The sequence below is a fragment of the Seriola aureovittata genome, chromosome 6, assembly GCF_021018895.1.
Source record: "Seriola aureovittata isolate HTS-2021-v1 ecotype China chromosome 6, ASM2101889v1, whole genome shotgun sequence".
Lineage (NCBI taxonomy): Eukaryota > Metazoa > Chordata > Actinopteri > Carangiformes > Carangidae > Seriola > Seriola aureovittata.
The window spans coordinates 13971531-13991340 of record NC_079369.1 but is presented as its reverse complement, the minus strand read 5'-3'; the positions used below and the strand labels follow the sequence as shown (position 1 = coordinate 13991340).

General features: G+C 42.9%; 1 protein-coding gene across 42 annotated transcripts in view; it reads left to right on the top strand.

The window, feature by feature from the left end:
- The window catches only part of adgrl2a (adhesion G protein-coupled receptor L2a), a 116768-nt gene that overhangs the window by 78191 nt on the left and 18767 nt on the right, over positions 1-19810 (top strand). For 27 of the 42 annotated variants that reach the window (XM_056377877.1, XM_056377874.1, XM_056377875.1 and 24 more), the window contains 8 exons: positions 740-754; positions 1844-2644; positions 13816-14112; positions 14876-14979; positions 15715-15900; positions 16580-16618; positions 18539-18722; positions 19449-19571. In XM_056377877.1, coding sequence (XP_056233852.1) covers positions 740-754; positions 1844-2644; positions 13816-14112; positions 14876-14979; positions 15715-15900; positions 16580-16618; positions 18539-18722; positions 19449-19571 — 1749 coding nt within the window. The remainder of the gene's footprint in view (positions 1-739; positions 755-1843; positions 2645-13815; positions 14113-14875; positions 14980-15714; positions 15901-16579; positions 16619-18538; positions 18723-19448; positions 19572-19810) is intronic. The other 15 variants (XM_056377909.1, XM_056377908.1, XM_056377879.1 and 12 more) reach the window with 3 other exon arrangements.

Sequence of the window (19810 nt, the reverse complement as noted above, 5' to 3'; positions counted from 1 at the left end):
CGAAAAACTAACAGCTGTCTTTTTCACAGAATCCGGCCTGGTTCATGGTGGTGGGTAGATTTAAAGTTTGAGCATCTTAGTTTGGCTTTTCAAACAAACCAGGGTCACGCAAAGTGAACTTATATTTAACATGCATCATTGAAACGATGCAGCAAATCACACTTTCCTGCTGTAAAATCCACAGGACAGAACAACAATGGCTCAGTAGAGTCTCTGAAAATGTGTTTCTTAATCTATAATCCTATTTACAATATTTATAACTAAAAGGAGATCATTCTATTGACTCGTCTGTTATTTCCAAAATGAATCCCAGAATCGCTTTGCTGTGTATCAAACAAAAATCAAATATCCTTTAGTTGTGAATGTCAGATGTTGAACCTGACTGAAGTCGCCATCGATGATATTACATAGTCACAGGCAGTTGGCCAACGTCAAACAAAAAATCCATCCACCACTGTGCTATAAACCAGTTGTGACGATTGGTCATGATCACAAATGAGATCAGACCATTCTCGATATTCTAATCTGACCGTTTTTTTTTTTTTAAAGACAGGTCGTTGGCGGCTGTGTGTCGACTTTCTTTAAACTTCCCTGCTTTCTCTAAATAGGTGTACCTGTCTTTGTACATGTCTCATAACGTGTTTCTGCATATGTAATCGTAGCGATGACAGTTAATTCATATTAATCTGTTTTTTTCCCCTTGCACCCCTTTCATTCTCTCTTCCAACGCTTAAAATAGAAGTGGAGCAAAAAGGTAAATAACAGACACGATCCAAACCCTAGCTCCTTGTTTTGTGGCATCTGGTTGTAAACTACCTATTTTCCCATGGTGGCCCCTACAAACCCATCGCAGACGTTAGCTATAGAACCCCCCAGCTGTAACGTTAACAGCAACAAGAGGAGTAAGGCTGGCCATAAAGAAAAAAGACAGCACACAAGCAGCCAAAAGATGTAAATGGGGGTGTATTGGCTGCAGTCCATAGGGGCTTCCTCTCCTCATTCTCCCTGGGTGCTTTTTCTACTCAGCAGAATCTCATATTGCCTGGCTTCCAAACCCTTTTCCATAGCATGCCATGGTAACGGTGTTTCTTGGCCCTTTTTTCAAGCTATTGCTTTCTACTGTCCCTTTGCTCCCCAAGCCCCCCCCCCCCCACTCTTCTCCCCATTATTCTCACCTGACCACTTGCTGCTCTTTTCTCTCTTGATTCTTATGCCTCCTATGCCTCCTCAACAACCAACACACCTCAAGAGACCCTTAATGAAAGTTTTTTAAATTTTAATGGTTGTGACATTTGCACCACTCCGTAATGACAAGCCTCTCAGGTGTATACCCTAGAAAAGGTGGTGTAACCGAGACACATCTAAGTACACACAAACATTTTGCAGACTCTGCCGACTCCTGCTCTCTCATAACCTCTCCCGTCCGTTGCCATGTGACTTTAGTTGTTGTTTACAGGACCAATTGTTTTGTTCAGTTTTGTTTCTGTTCTATTTCCCCTCATTTGTGTTCTATTCCCAACAGTAAATGTCTGAGGCCAAGCTTCTTTTTGTTTCAGACTACTTATATACTTAAACATTATGCTTAATAACTTTCCTATTTCTTTTTTTCTTTCTATGCACAAAACCAAAATCCTTATGCTGCTTGTGAATATTGGCTATAGCTGTTAGTTGTGTTTTGGCCACTCTTTAATGTGTGTTTGTCCCCACTCCTCGTGGACAACCTGTAAAACAAAATGAAGACATTAGAGATTTTTTGTCGATATTACATCTAGTTTCACATGGTCTCATTTTTCACATGTTAACCTGTGCCTGTTTTTTTATTCTACTCTTCTCCCATTACTAGTTTTTCTTTGTCCTGGGACTCTGAAAGCTGTCGGTGATCCTTCCTTTCTATTTGAAGCGGAGCAACAAGCTGGTGCCTGGTGCAAAGACCCACTGCAAGCCGGCGACAAAATCTACTTCATGCCGTGGACTCCTTACAGGACAGACACTCTCATTGAGTATTCGTCCCTGGATGACTTCCAAAACGCCCGGCAGACCATCACCTACAAGCTGCCCCACCGGGTGGATGGGACTGGATTCGTGGTCTACGACGGGGCCGTGTTTTTCAACAAGGAACGCACGCGCAACATCGTGAAGTTCGACCTGCGGACTCGAATCAAAAGCGGCGAGGCGATCATCAATAATGCCAACTACCACGACACGTCCCCCTACAAGTGGGGTGGAAAAACAGACATTGACCTGGCGGTAGACGAGAACGGGCTGTGGGTGATCTACGCCACAGAGCAGAACAACGGCATGATGGTTATCAGCCAGTTGAACCCCTACACGCTACGTTTTGAGGCTACCTGGGACACGGCCTATGACAAGCGCTCAGCCTCCAATGCCTTCATGGTTTGTGGAGTACTGTATGTGGTCCGCTCCACCTATGAAGACAATGAGAGCGAGGTCAGCAAGAGCTTGATCGATTACATTTACAATACCAAACAGAACCGTGGGGAATACGTTGACATCCACTTTCCCAACCAGTACCAGTACATTGCAGCTGTGGATTACAATCCGCGAGATAACCAGCTCTATGTGTGGAATAATTTTTACATCCTAAGGTACAATCTGGAGTTCGGCCCACCTGATCCAGCACATGGTAAGAGCCCAGCACCCCCAGCACCCCCCCACCCCCCCTTATCACTTCTCCTGCAGACAATAATGTTAAATTGCATTGCTGAAATTGTGATTTCAGTTGCTGTCAAGTGCACTTTGATATTCCCCATCTATGTATCAAGTGTCACAGTCGACTGATTTTTAATTTAGAATCTAATATGTGCTAGATATGTTACGGAAGCTTTGGAGTGTAGGAAAGCATCTCGGGGGGCGAAGCGAGTGGGGCTCTGTGGTAAACAACACCTCGAAGCCAGTTACTATATCATAAGGGATCAGTATCGTGGGGATTTGGGGAGGTTTCCGGGTGATCAGTGAGTCTCTGGTACTAAAGCTCGAGGGACCCCTGCTAGCATTTTTTTTTCAGAGACTGTAAGACAGGAAGAGAGAAATATACCCTCACCTCTGGAAACATACATGCCTGGACAGGTGCAAAGTCTTGCCTGGGGCAAGGTTAGATCATTCCCCCAGTGATGCTGGAACTCCAAATCTCCATCGGCCATTAAAAAAAAAAAAAAAAACACACACTCTGTAGACGGAGTATAAGGATTCATGGTTCTGTCTAAGAGAGAAAGAGATGATAGACACAAGGGAGAAGGATCAATCATCCAGGGTCATACCAGCAGTGTATGTTTTTAATTTAGCTGTCAAGAGCTGAGGGGATGCTAGCCTAGGCTTGCGATAGTCCTTACACTGAGACTATAATAACAGTAATTATCCTAATCCCCTCCACACCCAGAGTTCTAAGTCCACGTAATGTTCAACACAGTCAGTGATGAGCCACGGAGGTCATGCAACTTTTCCCCAGATTATCCAAGAGCTCAATATTTATTAATGTGTTTGCTCGTCCACTTTCGCATAGATAGGACATGGGCTTGGGCGGCTAAATTGGGTTCAGCCAGTGGAACAGCATCAATCTTGCCACACCACGGCAAGCTTTACAGCAACAAAGTCCAGGTTTGAAAACAGAATTAATATGCAGAGAGTAAAATACTGCAACAACCATAAGGAGCAAGATAAAAAAAAAAAAAAAAAAAGTTCCTTTTTTATATTTCTCCAACTCGGAATAGCGTGTTTGAAGTTAGAAGATTTTTAAAATTTAATATTTGCATGTAACAAATAAATTTAGAACAGCTCAGGAATATGCCACAGACAAAATATGGTCTCCTTATTTTAGTCATGTCCGAAAAATAATTTCACGCACATAGACAGAGATTTTCAAATGAGCCAATTTTAACCAGTGTCTGTAAAAACGGTCATAATATCACCTTTTCTGCTATCTAATAACAATAAATTTGAGCATGTCTTTACATGCCATTATGTGTTTATATGCGGTTAACTGATTATTAAGCAGCCAAGCAACAGCCTTCGCAACGGCCTTTATTTTCAGCTTGGCTGTTATTGATTCTTGGAATAAGCTGTGTATAGACAAGCTTCACGCTCAATTGATTCATTCATTTGGTGAATGGACGCTGATTACCAATAGCAAAAAAAGAGGCTTTAAAAGGATCCGCCCCGAAATAAGAATACATTCCACTTATCATCGCGTGTCGTGCCTGCGTGCATTCGTGTGCATGAGAAACTTACTCACCCAGTCAGACCTCCCGAAAGCAACCAAGAGGTACCCATGTCACTTCCTGCCCAATATGTTCAGAGACATGCTCTTCCTGAAATACTGTATTTGCTCCAGTGTTCACACATCTTTATTTTAATGTCAATAAGGACTCTGTTCCCCTTTCTTGACAAATGAGACGTGGGCCTGGCCCCTGCTGCTGACTAATGTATGTTGAGTTGCAGTCGATGGGTGCAAGGGAGAATGGTCCAGGATGATCATCAAGATGTCAATAAACTTGTCCTCCCACATGGCTGATGTTGGCACATAAATGATGGCACTTTTTTCTGGCTGTCACTGGACGCCCTCTCTGTGATTTCTTCATGTCTGCTTCACTAAGCACTGAAACGAGCTATCAGAATGCTTTTGTGGTGTTAAAAGTTGAAGTAACGTGTTTGAAGCAGCGCTCTGCTATAGATAAAAAAAAATGAAACGATGGAAAACTGAGAAAAGAAAAGAATATTTCAGCTTTGCTCAAATTATTGCAAGCACGTCATGTGAAAGCTTAGCAGATTAACATGCAGAAAGCATTGTTAATACAACAGAGCATGGCTAATTATTAATGTAGATGCTAGAGCTGTGTTAATTGTTTGACTTTTTTCGTCAAAAGAAAAAAAAAGGATCTGCAGGTTTTTAATTTAACCACAGATTTTTCTTCTTCAAGAGAATTTCAAAGCATGCACTGAGGATGAGTCAACAATGTAATTGCGGGGAGCGAGACTGATGCTGTATGCATTTGCCATTGTGCTCTGCACTTCCTACTTCCTTTTTTTTTTTTTTTCAAGTGCACAAACAAGTCTGTCACATGATTCGCTTCGTCATGGAATGCAATCACATCAAAGTGATGTTGAGAGCCTGTGTGGCAGACAGTTGGGTTCTTGTCAAGTCCAATAACGTTGCTCGTGTCGAGGCAAGATCATCTCTTGTAGGATTATTGAGGAGTGGATGGGGTCACATCCAACAGGCGGCTCCACTGGAAGTGGACATTAAATGGGTCAGTAAGTCCCTCTTTTGGCTTTGACCAACAGCGCAATAATCCACTCATTTAACCGTGGCTCCATGCCGGTTTTCCGTCTTGCATATAGGAGCTAATAGAAAAACATATTCCTTTGTCGCATATTGTAGGTGAGATGATTAAATTGATTTAAATGAGGTATTCCCAGAGAAAACTCATTATACACCCATTTCTATGGACCGTTTATTCATGCCAAGCTCTAAAATGTGGCCTCAAACCACTGAGTAAGCATATCAAAAGCTATTTTTTTACCAGAAGTATGCACAAACAGAGTTTATTCTCTGCCTCGATGGGACACAGGTGAGACTCGGAAACCTTTTATTTATCCCTTGTCGCAAAATTACATTCTGAATCACTTCCGTATAAAAGCCCCCGGGCTGCTCTTAACACCCACGCAAATCAAGACCTCCTCTTTAATTGTTGAAATGTCAATACATTTGCATACAGTTTCAATCTTTGCAGCGCTCTCAAATTATACATTTGCAAGTGGGGATTGTGAGGAGGAGAATGACCCAATTTGTTTGAAATTATAAGGTACCGTCACTGAAGCGACTTGCCAATTAGCTTACAAAACTCTGCATGTGGTCAAAACAATGCCCTATAGTTGTGTGTTATGAAAGTGCTTTACAATGCACAAATGCTCAGCTGTTACAGATGCTCGTGAGTCATACGCATTAGCAGTCACCCCAGAGAGCCTACCTCTTATAGTCTGATGAATATACAACTCTCAAATAAGCATCACCATGATTCATCCCTGTCTTCTGCTGTGCCTACATGAGGTCGACTTGTGCACGGGAACATTTAGAGAGAAAACAGAGGCACAGAGAGCGAGAGAGATGGAGATGGAGAGAGAGAGATATGAGAGAGAGACATCAGGTTTCCACAGCCATCTCAGTTGGTCAGGTAAAATGGCAGAGACTTCTGTCTCCTACATGCTCTGCAGTGGCACAAGAGCAGGGATCAGGATGTATTAAAAAAACGGCCAATTTGTTTGTTTGCCTTGACAACAACTACCCCCCCCCCCCCCCCCCCCCCGCCCCAACCCCCTCCCCAATCCCCTGTCAGCTGCCCAAGTGGACACAGTTGGTGTGAAAGGAGAGGGTATTGATGTGGAAAATCACCCTTTCTGTTTTTGTTTTTCTGTCGTCCTGTCATATTCTCTTTCTCGTTGTTTCTTTCTCTGTGTGCTTCCATCTTATTGTCTCTCTCTTTCATTATCTCTCTATTGCAGTCAGTCTTGCTGTTTCTGTCTTTCTTCGGTCAATATCTGTCTTTTTTTTCTCCATTTTCCCTCCTTCTGCCTGTAGACTGTCATTGTTCTTCTTAAGCCTCAATTATACTCACTTGCAGAGGCACACATGGACAGCTGCGGACAACACGGACACGTAGTTGTTGTTATTATATGTCTTTCAAGTCTACTTGGAGGAGCACATGTGCAGTTAGTGCCCTTGGAGCTTCAAGTACACCCTCTGATGACGAAACTTACGTCATGTGGACCCTAGCAGACCCTCGTGTACTCACAAACCCAGAAAAATAACTGGCTTCAGTCTTCCTCTTCCATGATCATCCATGAGCTGTGGCTTACATCTGGAAATTTTGCATTTCTGGGCACGCATGTCCACACATGTACTCGTCTGTTTGGCTTCTCTCCTGAGGTCCGGCTAAAGTCCAGGTCAGACTGTTCAAATCATGCCCAATGAGAGCAGTGCACACTAAATGACAGGATTTAAAGTAAATCCTTAGCTGTGCCTTTGGGGAACTGTGCACACACAACAACAGCACCAAGATGGCCGTCACACCCATGATTATCAGGGATCAGAAATATTTCTAGATATTTTATCACAAGCGGAACCAGCTAACAAAGTTTATATTTAATGGATATTATTACACTGAAAACATTTTGCATATACTTCGCATTGAGACAGACTTTTTGAAAAGGGGAGTTGCCTCTGATATAAACTACCTCAGATAAAGTTATTATAAGCAACTTCTTCCTGGTTCTTTCTCACATTCTTCCGTGTTGATCTGAACTCCTGTTGGTTTTAAACACCTAACTGCACACGACAATCTGCAGCCAACAGCTCCAAATGACTTGAAAGATCTAAAAATGAGCAGACCTTTAACTTGTGGCGGGCCTTTTTGTTGGTGGCACAGCAGGGACAGATTTAATTCAATATGTTCCTGATTTTTTGTATAGCACTTAAATAACATTTTAAGCTGTGTTCTGTGTAAGCTCTGAGATGCTAAGCCACTATCCTCAACACAAGGGCTCTTTCTTTACTGCTGGACTACAGTATCTCCATATATGCCAGCCTCCATTCTTTATTCCTCCCTTGTAGGTTTTTTAACCACCATTTTATGGCAAAGTGTGACATTATTATGTCGACACCATGACCCACTGGTCTCATTCTTGGTTACGATATAGGGGTGAATTTAACTGGGGCGATAAAAGGGGGGAAATCCCACCATGGGGATTTACAGTCTTGTTCACAGTATCTCTGATATTACATCGTGGGATAATACCTAACCACCCAGTGTCTGGTGGCAATAAAGGCTATTCAGCACATGAGGTCAGGGGGTCACCTGTCTCCTCTGAAATCCGATCATGATCTCTGCCGCTCCTCCGGCGCTGAACATCGTAAGACATGAGGGCCAGTTGTCGCCAGTTGAGGAAGACCATCTCTTCACCCCCTCATCCAGAAAACACACCTCAAGATAATGTTTTCTCATAGTCCCAAGCTGCTTGTTACCACTTCTCCTGGAACATCTTACCCGCTGATGTTGAACTACTGTGCACAGCGTGGCCAAATGATCTGCTGACAGCGTACAAGCATGTGGGCAACAGCAAACCCGGGGTTATGATTCAGAATGTCACAAAGAGTTGTTTGACACAAAAGAGAGAGGAGGGGTGGGGGGTGATTATGGTTACACTGAGCCCAATAGCCAAGGGGATCCAGTCTCTTGTTTGATTACAGTCTGACTGTGAAACAAGGCATATTAAAAGAATTATTACCCAGACATCACAATGGTCCCCCATCACTCCCTGACACCCGCCTTTGAGGAGATTTGTTTCACACAGGCCTGATTATTGTGTCTATGTGCGTTTCTCTAATCTATGCATGTGCGGGTGTGCATGACTTTCCATGTTACACAGCTCTATGTGCCACCTCACGGATGTGTATCTGCGCGCAAGTGTGTATGAGCGCCCCTGAAATAGACACCCCTCCTGTGTGCGCGGCATTAAATATCAGTCCGCTCGGCACACTTAGAGTTAATGCTTGAAATGTGAGGCACGTACAGTACCGAGAGATCTGCAAGGAGGGGGGGAGAAAAGAAAAAAAAAAAGCAGGCTTTAGTCTGGCAGCTGCTATGTCTGTTCTCTATACTTTGGTGTCATTTTGTGTGTGAGGGTGTATATGAATGTGTACAAGTGTTTATAAGCGTGTCTTTGCTTGCGTGTGTATGTGTGGGAGTGTACTCTTGCTTGCCTGCCTGTGCCCATATGAATCAATGTGTTTGTATTGTGAGAAAGAGAAATATTGGAGACAGCAGTAAATAACATAATCCAGCTATTAGCTTTTGTTCCCTAAGACATGGACGTATACTGTACCCACCCTCACAAGGACATGACTCATGGGAAATTATACGAATTTTCTCTCAGCTTTCTTCATATTTACTGCTGATACACAAGCAATCATACGCCATGTTCCCCTCCACAGCTACAAATGCAGTGCAGAGTGAAAGACGTGTAATCCAATTTCCTTTGTGTATTATTGTTATTATTGGTAGATATCAAAATGCATCACAAACGCATTATAAATCATCACACTATTTCATACTCAAGAACAGCTCCATTTCCATATGAACTTTAAAGCAAGGCTGTGTCAGAGAGGACTGAGTGAAATGCATGTTTGGAACAGAGATATTTCAGCAGCAGCATTAGCAGAGGGAATAATTTACATGTTGTTTTTTCACAGTTCAACACCTTATTTCAATTAACCTATGATCTGTGCCGAATGACTTGAAAGCTGATGGGTTATTCATTTACTTTCCATCCACCAGATTCTCTTGGTCCCTTCGCAAAGCCTGAGCATGGCCCCCTTCTAACTGCACAAACAGACTTTGAATTATTTGAGGTTCCATTGACTTGTTAACTTTTGCTATTCCTTTTCCATTAGGAGGTGATTACCACCCAGGAGCCACATTTCAGGGAACAAAAGACATGATTTTCTTTTTTCCTTTTTTTTTTCTTACCTTAGCACAAAATAAGTCTCCCACAAAAACAGTAACAAAGAGATAAATCTCCTAATCAGCCTCATTTCACATCACCATGAGATTATTCCATGACAGAGGAGGGGACCAGTGAGATTTAATAATTCTTTTAACTTCTTATGTGGCAAATTAGCTGAAACAAATGCTAAATGTGTGTTCCCTTACCATTTTTTCCCTCCCATGCAAGATAAACAGCACCTGATAATGTGTATGAAACATTAACCTGATGAACAACCATGCGGTGCCTACTGAAAGTGAAGCCATTAAGCATAATACAAAAGACACACACGCTGTCGGTTCTCATTTGTCACCCCGGCATGACTACTGAGTCCCGGTAAAGTCTCATCAGGGCGTGTGTGTGTGTGTGTGTGTGTGTGTGTGTGTGTGTTCGTTCCTGAGTGCTTATGTGTATGCATATGCTCTGACAACACTCGAAAAGCCGTGCTCCTCTCCTGGATTCCTGTCTCATTGTCTGTCATCAATCTCAGACCTATAACCCCAGTGGTAATAACAGAACCACTGAGATACATTCAAGTGCAACAATGTGTGGGCGTCGAATCACACAAACAGGTTATGAATAAGTCTGTCCTGACTATTGGCGGTACTTTGGAGAATATCACTCCACGTGCTCACGCTCTATGACAGCTAATTGAAGGTTCCCCTTGGGCTGAGTGCAGCAGAGACATAATAATCAAGGAGTCTGTCCTGGTTTCGCTATATAGCCCAAATGTGGGATTTGCTTCTTTTGTCATAATCAAAGGAATATTGCACAGGGAAAGTATTCAGTGTGTCTCCACAGTGGGAAACTGAAATATTTGGTCCGTGTTATGAATAACAAAAGGTAGAGAAAAGGCTGCAGCAACACTACCAGCAGATCAGTCACATCCCTCACAGTCTGTTCTTATGAACTTATCCACTTACACATCTATGTGAAGAAGTGACTGCATGCGAGGAGTGTCCATTTTAATAGCTATGGGTTAATTCCTCCCAGCTTTCATTGGATTAAATTAAACCAAGCTATGTCATAAAGGTAATAAGATTATTGTGTTGCTGGCAGGATTACAGGCTGACATGCTATGTACACAGGAGCAGCAGTGGTCAGAGAGGTTGCATTGTTTATGCACGAATCTCCCCGGGACGCATAGCCTACATTCACATTAGCCTCTTTTTCACACAGGAAAGAGGATTAGTTTGCATCAAAAACATGAAATGAAACCTCCCAACAGGATTATTTTAGCCCTTCTACTTATGTCCTTTTCATAATGTGTCTCGTTAATGAAGCTGTTTAATGTACAGCTGTATTTTATGATGATGGACACCGAGAAGAGCAACTTCTAGCGATGCCAGCACAGCTTTTCTGTCTCGATCAGCACAGACAGGCATTGGGTCAGCCAATCCACGTCACACCCCTTCCTCAAAGCTAAAGCCATTCAGTTTGCTTTGGGGCAATCCTTCTCCAAAGCTCTGCGAGAGCCAAACCCATTAGTTCTAGCCTTGTATTAACCGAGTCAAACATTAATTACCTCCACAGTTTCACTGTTGATAGCAGGTAGCCACAAAAGAAAAAGAAAACGCATTAAAAATACTTCAAAGAGGTTTAATTGTTCATGGTGTAACTGGAGCATGGAGCTCGACATCCCAGCGAGCTATGACAAGCAGCCCTCTTGAGTGAGGGGCGTAGACAAGATACAGTTGTTAGTTGACATGCTGAAGGAATGTGCTTGGATTACAGCAGATGCCTCTTTGATTTATTGGTTGTAGCTGCGAGCCCTTTATCTTAAATCATGCTGCCGAACAGCGATTCATTTTCATTTTATTTCTGTCTGGATTCTAAACTCCCCACCCATAGAGACTGGGATCTTATCGTTATCATCTTTCATACTTTGGAAATGAGAAACCCGTAAAGGGCCCCACGGTTTCTTGGGGATCTTCTGGAGGTTTGCCAAACAAGCCTGACCCAGATGTTTAAAAAGAAACAATGATAATAATTTGCACACTCCGATATGTCGACACGCGTTCATTTCCTTTAGACAGCGCTGGAACATTACATGCTGTAGTGTGTAAACTTAACCAGACATTTGCAAGGGTGTTTGATTTTTATTTTGTTTTTGTTTTGTTTTTTTGTGACTAATGCTTTCACCTCTATGAGTCTTCTCAGCAAGTCATGAAAAAACAAGGGTTATGGCAATAAAAGGGTATTGGTGCAGAATAGAGACAGGCATTTCTCCCAGCCAGCTAAATGCTAGTGCTGAAAGGACACTAAGCACAGGTTGTCTCTCAACCACTGTGACGGGCCGTGCAGCCGAGAATTTCACTGTGTTGAGTAAAAGGATACAGGTAGGGGAGGAGGGACGAGAGGAGAGGAGGCTGAGGTGAAGCCAGCCAGCCAAATCTGCCTTCAGCTCAGTGTCAAAACAGCCAGTCAGCTGTGTACACCTTCATGTCACCTGCTTGTGTGTGCGTGTGTGTCTGTGTGTATGTAGTTCTACAGCCCCCACCAGGAGGGAGCACACAGAGTCATCTCCTCTGGTCAATAGAGCCTAATTCGCCACAGGTAGCAGGCAGCCTCAAAGACGATTTCCCTTCAGCTCAACTGTGCTGAAGCCTTTCATCCACACCGTGGGGCCTATGGTGATAGTAGCAGTGGTGTGTGTGTGTGTGTGTGTGTGTGTGTGTGTGTGTGTGTGTGTGTGTGTGTGGGTGTGTGTGTGTGTGTGTGTGTGCGCGCGTGCATGCGTGTGTGTTTGGGGAGGGGGGGCTATCAGCCAAACCCATTATCCAATGGAGGCAATAGATATGAAGGTGTTGGTGCCTGGGGCCTGGCTGCCTCTCCTCCGATCCACTGAAAGACAGAAATTGTCCTCTCCTTCTCCAACTTGGCCCCGTTGTTTCTAAATTTTCCTGTCATCGTTTTCTTTGTGTGCACACCCCCCTCCCCCTCCCTCCCTCCCTCCCTCCCTCCCTCTCTGTATTCCCCTTGTCCTGCCTCCGACTCCCTCCTCTCTTTTGACTCTCTGTCGCTGTGTCTGTTCAATGTTTTCACCAGCCGGTTGTACTACTTACAACGACTGTGCTCAGCTCGAGCAGTGTAACAGCACCTCTTCACAGTGTCTGCATGCTCTACAGGCAGCCTAATGGAGGAAATCAAAGTGCTCAAATGTGATTAGATTCAGTATGCGCATTGCATTCCAATCAGGGCTCCTTTGATTGATAAAGCTCCTCCCTTTAAATTCAACCAACATTTTTTTTGGGGGGGGGGTTATACTTTCTTTTTGCACTTGGAGGAGTGTAGTAGATTTATATCAAATAGTTAGTGTTTATCAACATTTCATCTATGAAATTCCCTCATGTTCGACTTTTATGATATGTAATTACAGTGCTACTCACACCTCTCTGGTGTATCACATGAAAAATGTCTTCATAGTTTTTCCTTAGTGGCTCATGTTAAATGTAAGGAGTGCACTATTTTCTCCTTTCTCGGGACTGAAACATATTGTTTTTGCCGGGGGCATTGCATGAGTTACTGCACACCTACTTTATCAGAGTATGAGTTGTAGGGAGAAACAACTGTAAAATGAAGGTTCGGGTACCATGGCTACACATACAGGTTCTGTGTTGCTTTAGTGAAATTTAATCAGCCATGCCACGAAATCTCCCAGGCAAGAATGATTGCCAGGCAGGAGGATGTTACTGTAATTATTGTCTTGTTCGCTGCAGACTGAGTGCCTTGGATAAGCCATAGTCAACGGGAAGGCAAATACGCTTGTTGCACAAAGCACTTAGCAGCAATTTACACAACAGGATACTTGGATGTATAAGCATTACAGTGTTGAACATGTTGAGAAAAAAATTAGGAATGTTACTTACATGGCACACTGCTAAGGTTTTGTGGTACATTAGGGCATCTAACCGCCAGGAGGTCAAGGTTTGAATACCTGCCAAAGTATTCTTACCAAAATACTTGATATAATCCACTTTATATACCCAAGGGGTGCCACAATAATGAACCGACCTTACGCTGCCACCGCAGGTCAAACTACCATTAGGTTTTTATTTTTATTCCCAGCACTGCATCATGTTTTCATAAAAACTGATAATTATTTGTCCCAGTGAGAATCAAATTCCATCTATCATAGAAGCGATAATGTTTTTCCCATTGGGCTGCTCATCATCACATAATACCGTTCCACCCAAACATAATGCCACTCTACCTTCTCTCTCTCTCTCGCTCCCTCTCTCTCTCTGCCTTTCTCCACAGCTCCACCACTGTCAGAAGTCACCACGTCCCCTCAGCCTCAGAGAACTACAACCACCACCACAACAACCACAGTGCACCGGGGTGTGGCCAACGCTACCACCACAACAGGGCTCAGGGAGGGCAGCAGGGGAGCACCCAAGCCGCCTCCTGTGATTCCACAGACTACTTCCCCTCCACCCCTGGAGTCCTTCCCTTTACCTGAGCGCTTCTGCGAGGCCACCGAGAAAAGAGACATCATGTGGCCTCAGACCCAGAGGGGAATGCTCGTGGAGCGACCTTGCCCCAAGGGAACACGAGGTAAACAGGGCTCCCGCTCACCCCGGGGGGGCCGCGTGCTTGCTGTTTTCAATATGACCTGAAGCGCCCCAAGAGAACATCCCCGAGTTTGTTAGATCTGTCTGATATTCTTGCATACAACGATCTTTTTATCTGTAACAAACACCGCTTTCAGTGGGTGCGCTGGGAATCAGTGAAGTCAGTTTGTAATGGTGTTAGAATTTAACTGTGTCATTCCAGGTCAAAACGTGATTAAGCAAATCTGTTACGGCTGTGTTGCAGTTGAGCAGGCTCAGCTGTTCCTCCTGGAGCTTGCGTGGAGATGTGCATCCCTCATTTGATTGTGTGTGAAATAAGGGCTAATTAGGATCGGGATTAAAAAAAAAATTTGTGGCAAAAACAGGCACGATGAGTCTTTTGGAAAGAATTCCAGAAATTTATTCTCTAGAAACAAAACTGGTGACTCTACATGTTTGGAATTTACTGGATCCAACATTTTCAGTTTAATTTGTCCTCTGACAGCATTCAAACAGTCTTAGCAGACTCACATAGTGAAAAAACAAAGTATCTGCCAGGGCTGATATTTCTGTGCATACACAAGCAGACTCTGTGGCTATTTGGATAACATTTGAAATTAACATGTTCGTAAATATGTTGTCTGGGTGCAGTTTCTTCTTTTTATCTCCACCCTTGTCCTTTGTTGCCCTGTGAAGGACTTCATGGGAAAATAAATTTGATTTGACTTGATTAAACTTGACTTCTCTGTTCTTGTTTTCCCTGTCAGGCACAGCCTCTTATTTATGTGTCCTTTCCACTGGGGCCTGGCACCCGAAGGGCCCTGATCTCAGCAACTGTACCTCCCACTGGGTCAACCAAGTAGCCCAGAAGGTTTGTATGAGCTCTGCCTGACTGTTTTCCTCCTAAGCATAATGTGTTTCTTAAAAAACACAGAGGGGGTAGATGAAATTATGGAAACACGTCCTTGTAAAAGGACTTCGACACTGCGGTAACTTCATCACTGCTACAAAGATGGCAGTAAATCTGGGTCATATTAGCTTGAAAGCAGTGCTTGTCAGCTATAAAAGAAGTCTGTAAAAAAAACTGCAAAGGTTAGCATCCGTAGTAAAACTGCAGGTGCATCAGTCGAAAGAACTGCAAAATTATATGTTAAGGAAAAGCATGACGCACCAACTGCATCAAGAAGAAATAAAGCATAAAGCACAGACGTTGATGTGAAAGGTAAAGTAGATACTATACTGTATATAGTAATGGCACATGTAATGTAACTGTAGAAATTATTACATTGGCCTCCAAGTTAAAGGCCTTTTACATGAAGTGTTAATGTTTTTTCTACCCTGCGTATAATGTGTACCATTGAATTAACAGCAAACGTAGGAAGCTGCTCACTGCATGTAATTTAAAAGTTACCACACACTGAAAAAGAAAAAAAAAAACCTGCTACCATGGCAACTTCTCCGGCGTGAAGAAAACACTTTTTCATAACTGGCATTTCAAGGACTCATTCAAGTGTGATTTGATGTCAGAAACAGGGCTGTAAAGAACCATCCAAGTCTGTCTTCTTGCATTCTTGTGAACATTACTCACTCTCTCTCCCCCCTGCAGATCCGCAGCGGTGAAAATGCAGCTAACTTGGCCAACGAGTTAGCCAAGCACACCAAAGGCCCCATCTTTGCCGGGGACGTCAGCTCCTCTGTGCGCCTGATGGAGCAGCTGGTGGACATCCTGGATGCTCAGCTGCAGGAGCTCAGACCCAGCGAGAAGGATTCTGCAGGACGGAGCTTCAACAAGGTAACCGCATCCACCAGAGCAAAACACCAAAAACATGAACAAAAATGTGCTGTATTAAACATTAAATACTAACTCTCACCAATTGTCCCCAGCTGAATCATCCTACAGTCAAAGTTTACATGGCTTATAGGAGCTTAACGGACAAGTTAATACGTTTAAATGTCAAATGCAGAATTTCATTTTGCCCCTAAAAATAATGCAGCAATACAGTTTGTAGTTGTCACAGTTTGTCACACAGAGTCGGTCCCTTTCTCCCTTTCTTTTCAAAGTCAGGAAGGTTGTGAGAAAAACAGAACAAAAACAAACAACAACAAAAAAATAGACATGATTTTAGACTGTGACAAGGAGCAGACATCTCTATTCATGGTAGTATTTGTTGTAATGGCCATAATTTGGCTCTGCCAAGCGTAGTACTTCTGTGATGTGTCAGGAGGATTTCAAAAGAAAATACAGTCATGAATGTGATCCAAAGCACAGATCCTTTTATTTCTTCAGCCTTGTGGTACACAGGTCAGCAGCACGCGAGACGGTGCACTAAGTGATGGGGACTGTCTGGACCTATCATTGAATAGTTTGTTTGTACATTCAGCACTCTAAATCCTTTACTTAAGCTCATGAACTCATGTACAAATTATGTCTCTATTTTTTATCTGTTCTTTTTCTTTTTCTAATAAAAAAGCTTCAAAAACGAGAAAGGACATGCAGGGCATACATGAAGGTACTGGAGCAATGCTTCTGCCCACTCTTCTCGCTGCCGTCCCCTCCTCTGTTCCTGTGCTACTGTATATGCCCCAGCCCAAGTTCAGCAGCATGTTCCCCTCTGCACTGTCATGTACTCCCTCCTCCCTGTGCTTCCTGCTTCTTTGAGTAATTGCCTTACACACAGACCAATCGTACCCAAAGTGCTTTCCAAGGCAAACTGAAGTCATCTCCAATTACTGATGTGGCTTCTTGTCATGGATGTGTATATGTCTCTGTTTTTTTATTTTTTATTTTTTATTTGTTTTTTTTCCCTCTATGCGTTGACAGCACTGGTGTATTTTGTTTTTCATTCTGTTTTTCCCTTTTGTAAGTGTTTACTTAAGGTTGCACGTCTGGATGCATAACACCACAGCTCAAACATCCTGTTCTTACATTCCTCTCATTATTCATTTGCTGAAGGATTTGCTGCTTTGTTGCATTTTTTTTTCTTCATTTTTTTATGAGAGCTCCCTTCCATATAAAACACTCCTGAATATTACATTTAACACAATTCCCTGATTTAGTCAAACCTTTTATTTCAGGGACAATCACCTGACCTTTCATCCCATGTAATGTAAAAAATGTGCGTCTTGTTTCACAGGGGCACAGGTTTTAGGTCATGTTACTCATTTGTTTCATAAATTAAAGGTGCAAATCTTTAGCTTTCTCTGGTTAATAGGGTTAGTCAGGTCAAATCTTTTTTTTCCCCTTTTTTGTAGAACGCTATCAGGTGAGGTTCACACATCAAAGTATTTTGGCCATATATATATCTCTCTACCATTAGGGAGATCGGTGTCCTCCACCTGCCACCAAAGTCACCCCCCCTCAATCCGGATCTCTCCTGCGGGAGGGTATTAAAATGGATCGAGCTAATTAGCCAGTCAACGGCCGTGCGCTCGTAAAAAGAAAAGAGAGGAAGGGGGGGAAAAAAATGACATGTATGTAGTCGCACCACCTCTCTTAAAAAAAAAAAAAAAAAAAATGTCACATCATCATTTTGGTTCTTAATGTCACAACATGTAGATTTAAAGTCAGAGGTAACGACTGTGTTAGAGAGGTTTTGTCGATGTAAATGACGGGATTAATTTGACTAATGACAGCATGAGAGGATCTGGGACACCGATTGTTGAGTCAGCAGTATCTGACATCTGCCATACTTGACGGAACATCACATTAGCCAGCCCTCCCAACCCCACCCCACCCTTTGCGCCGGCCGTCACCGCCATTGATTACCTGATTAGATACATTGATTTGATTATTTCCAGAAGAAAAGCCAGCTTCATGGCAGAAAGTGTGAAGCCGGAAAAATGTTTGCATGAAGGATACAGTTCAATTAAAAAAAATAAATTAAAATTGAACATCGCACGTTACATTCCCTCTGACTTTTAAGTGCTTTGTGCGGGGAGACTTAAGGTCTTACTCTGCAGTAAAGTATTGGCACTTGACTACAAGTTGACTGCAGGTCAGAAGTCAAAGAAAAAGAAAGTTTCCACATCCCGGATGCTGAACTTTGCAATTAGAGAATTTGGTTCATCAGGCCATCTCTTAATATCCTGTTATCGGAGCGACCTCATTGGCTCAATACGACGTGACCCTAGTGTCTGCAGTTTCTCCTTCAGGATCAATGGAGTCTCAGTCTTACCCAGTAAATATCTGTCATTAATTATTCTTTTCATATATACGAAAAACAAAAAAAAGCTTTCAGCTTCTTTATTTTCTTTATTTTCCCAACATGTTCATTTTAATCCTCACAGTTGTGCTGCTTCATCCATTTCATTTCAGTGTCTGCATGTCTCTGCTCATGATTGCAAATAAAATCTATTTTTTCCCCCTGAGTTACTCAAGTATCTTTGTTTATGTTTGTGTATGTATCTGTTTGTTTCTTGTATGGACACAGGCCATTGTGGACACCGTAGATAATCTTCTGCGACCAGAGGCCTTGAAGTCCTGGCAGGACATGAATAGCACAGAGCAAACACACGCAGCCACCATGTTACTGGATACTTTGGAGGAAGGGGCTTTCGTCCTTGCCGACAACCTCATGGAACCTGCTTTTGTCAAAGTTCCTGCAGACAATATAAGTAAGTAAAGCCGAGGTTGTGGTCAGCAAATGACAAGCGTTCTGGATTGATGCGAGCTCAGTTAATTTGATTACTTTCAATTCATCGAGAGAGTGACTCTTGTGATAGGAGAACAAGGCTGCCACATAAAAAAAGGACTTTGTTTTCATAATAAGCGTTTAAACCTCGGGGGAACAGAAAAACAACGCATATTAGGTTTAACGAGTCGCTTACTGACAAAGTGATGAATATCAGACAATTAAATAGACTGGATTCTCTGATTGCGCACGCTTAGTTTATAAATGTATGCGTCTAGACCTTGTAACTCTATACATTAATGTGAACATTAGCCTGCTGTGGAGTCAGAAAAAGTCCATTGTTTATCCACAGCCTCGTCTTCCTTCCCTCATTTTCTTCAGCTGTTAGCCCATATAAGGAAGGCTTCTTCTTAGTTGTTGTTTTCTCAGCACTGTTTTATTAGCGAAGAGTCTCACTGGAATAAAATTATCACTTCGTGATTGACGTTTTTATTGTGTAGCTCACTGTTTGAGTTGTTGCTATGTCCTTTGGTCTGTGCAAAATTTCAGTGTTTGTAGAAATGTGAGAAAGCTTCGGCATAAATAGGCTGCACTATTTTGTGTTTTATGCCTTTGAATCCGAGTCATGTAAAGACTGATATCTCATTCCCCCCCCCCCCCCCCCCCCCCCTCATCTTCTCTAACCCCGCTGCCTCCCTGCACCTGCCAGTCCTGGATGTATATGTACTCAGCACGGACGGCCAGGTCCAGGATTTTAAATTCCCACAATCCAGCAAAGGCGGTATCTCCATCCAGCTCTCGGCCAACACTGTCAAGCTCAACAGTCGGAATGGTAAGCTCTCTTAAATGTACTGAAAGAAAAGAAAAAGAGACAAACTTGGTCAAGGTAACTCTGCTTACTCTGAAATTATGATGAAGTGCTTCTTCAGCGTGTGGGTATGTGGGTTTGACATCTGCTACTATTCTTGTTTCTTTGAAAAGGTGAAAGGTCTGTCTGTATTAGTGTAGGAGCACAACAGGAAGGAGTTTATTTCAAAGACTTCAAGCCCGGTGATTGCAAGCCATAAAAAG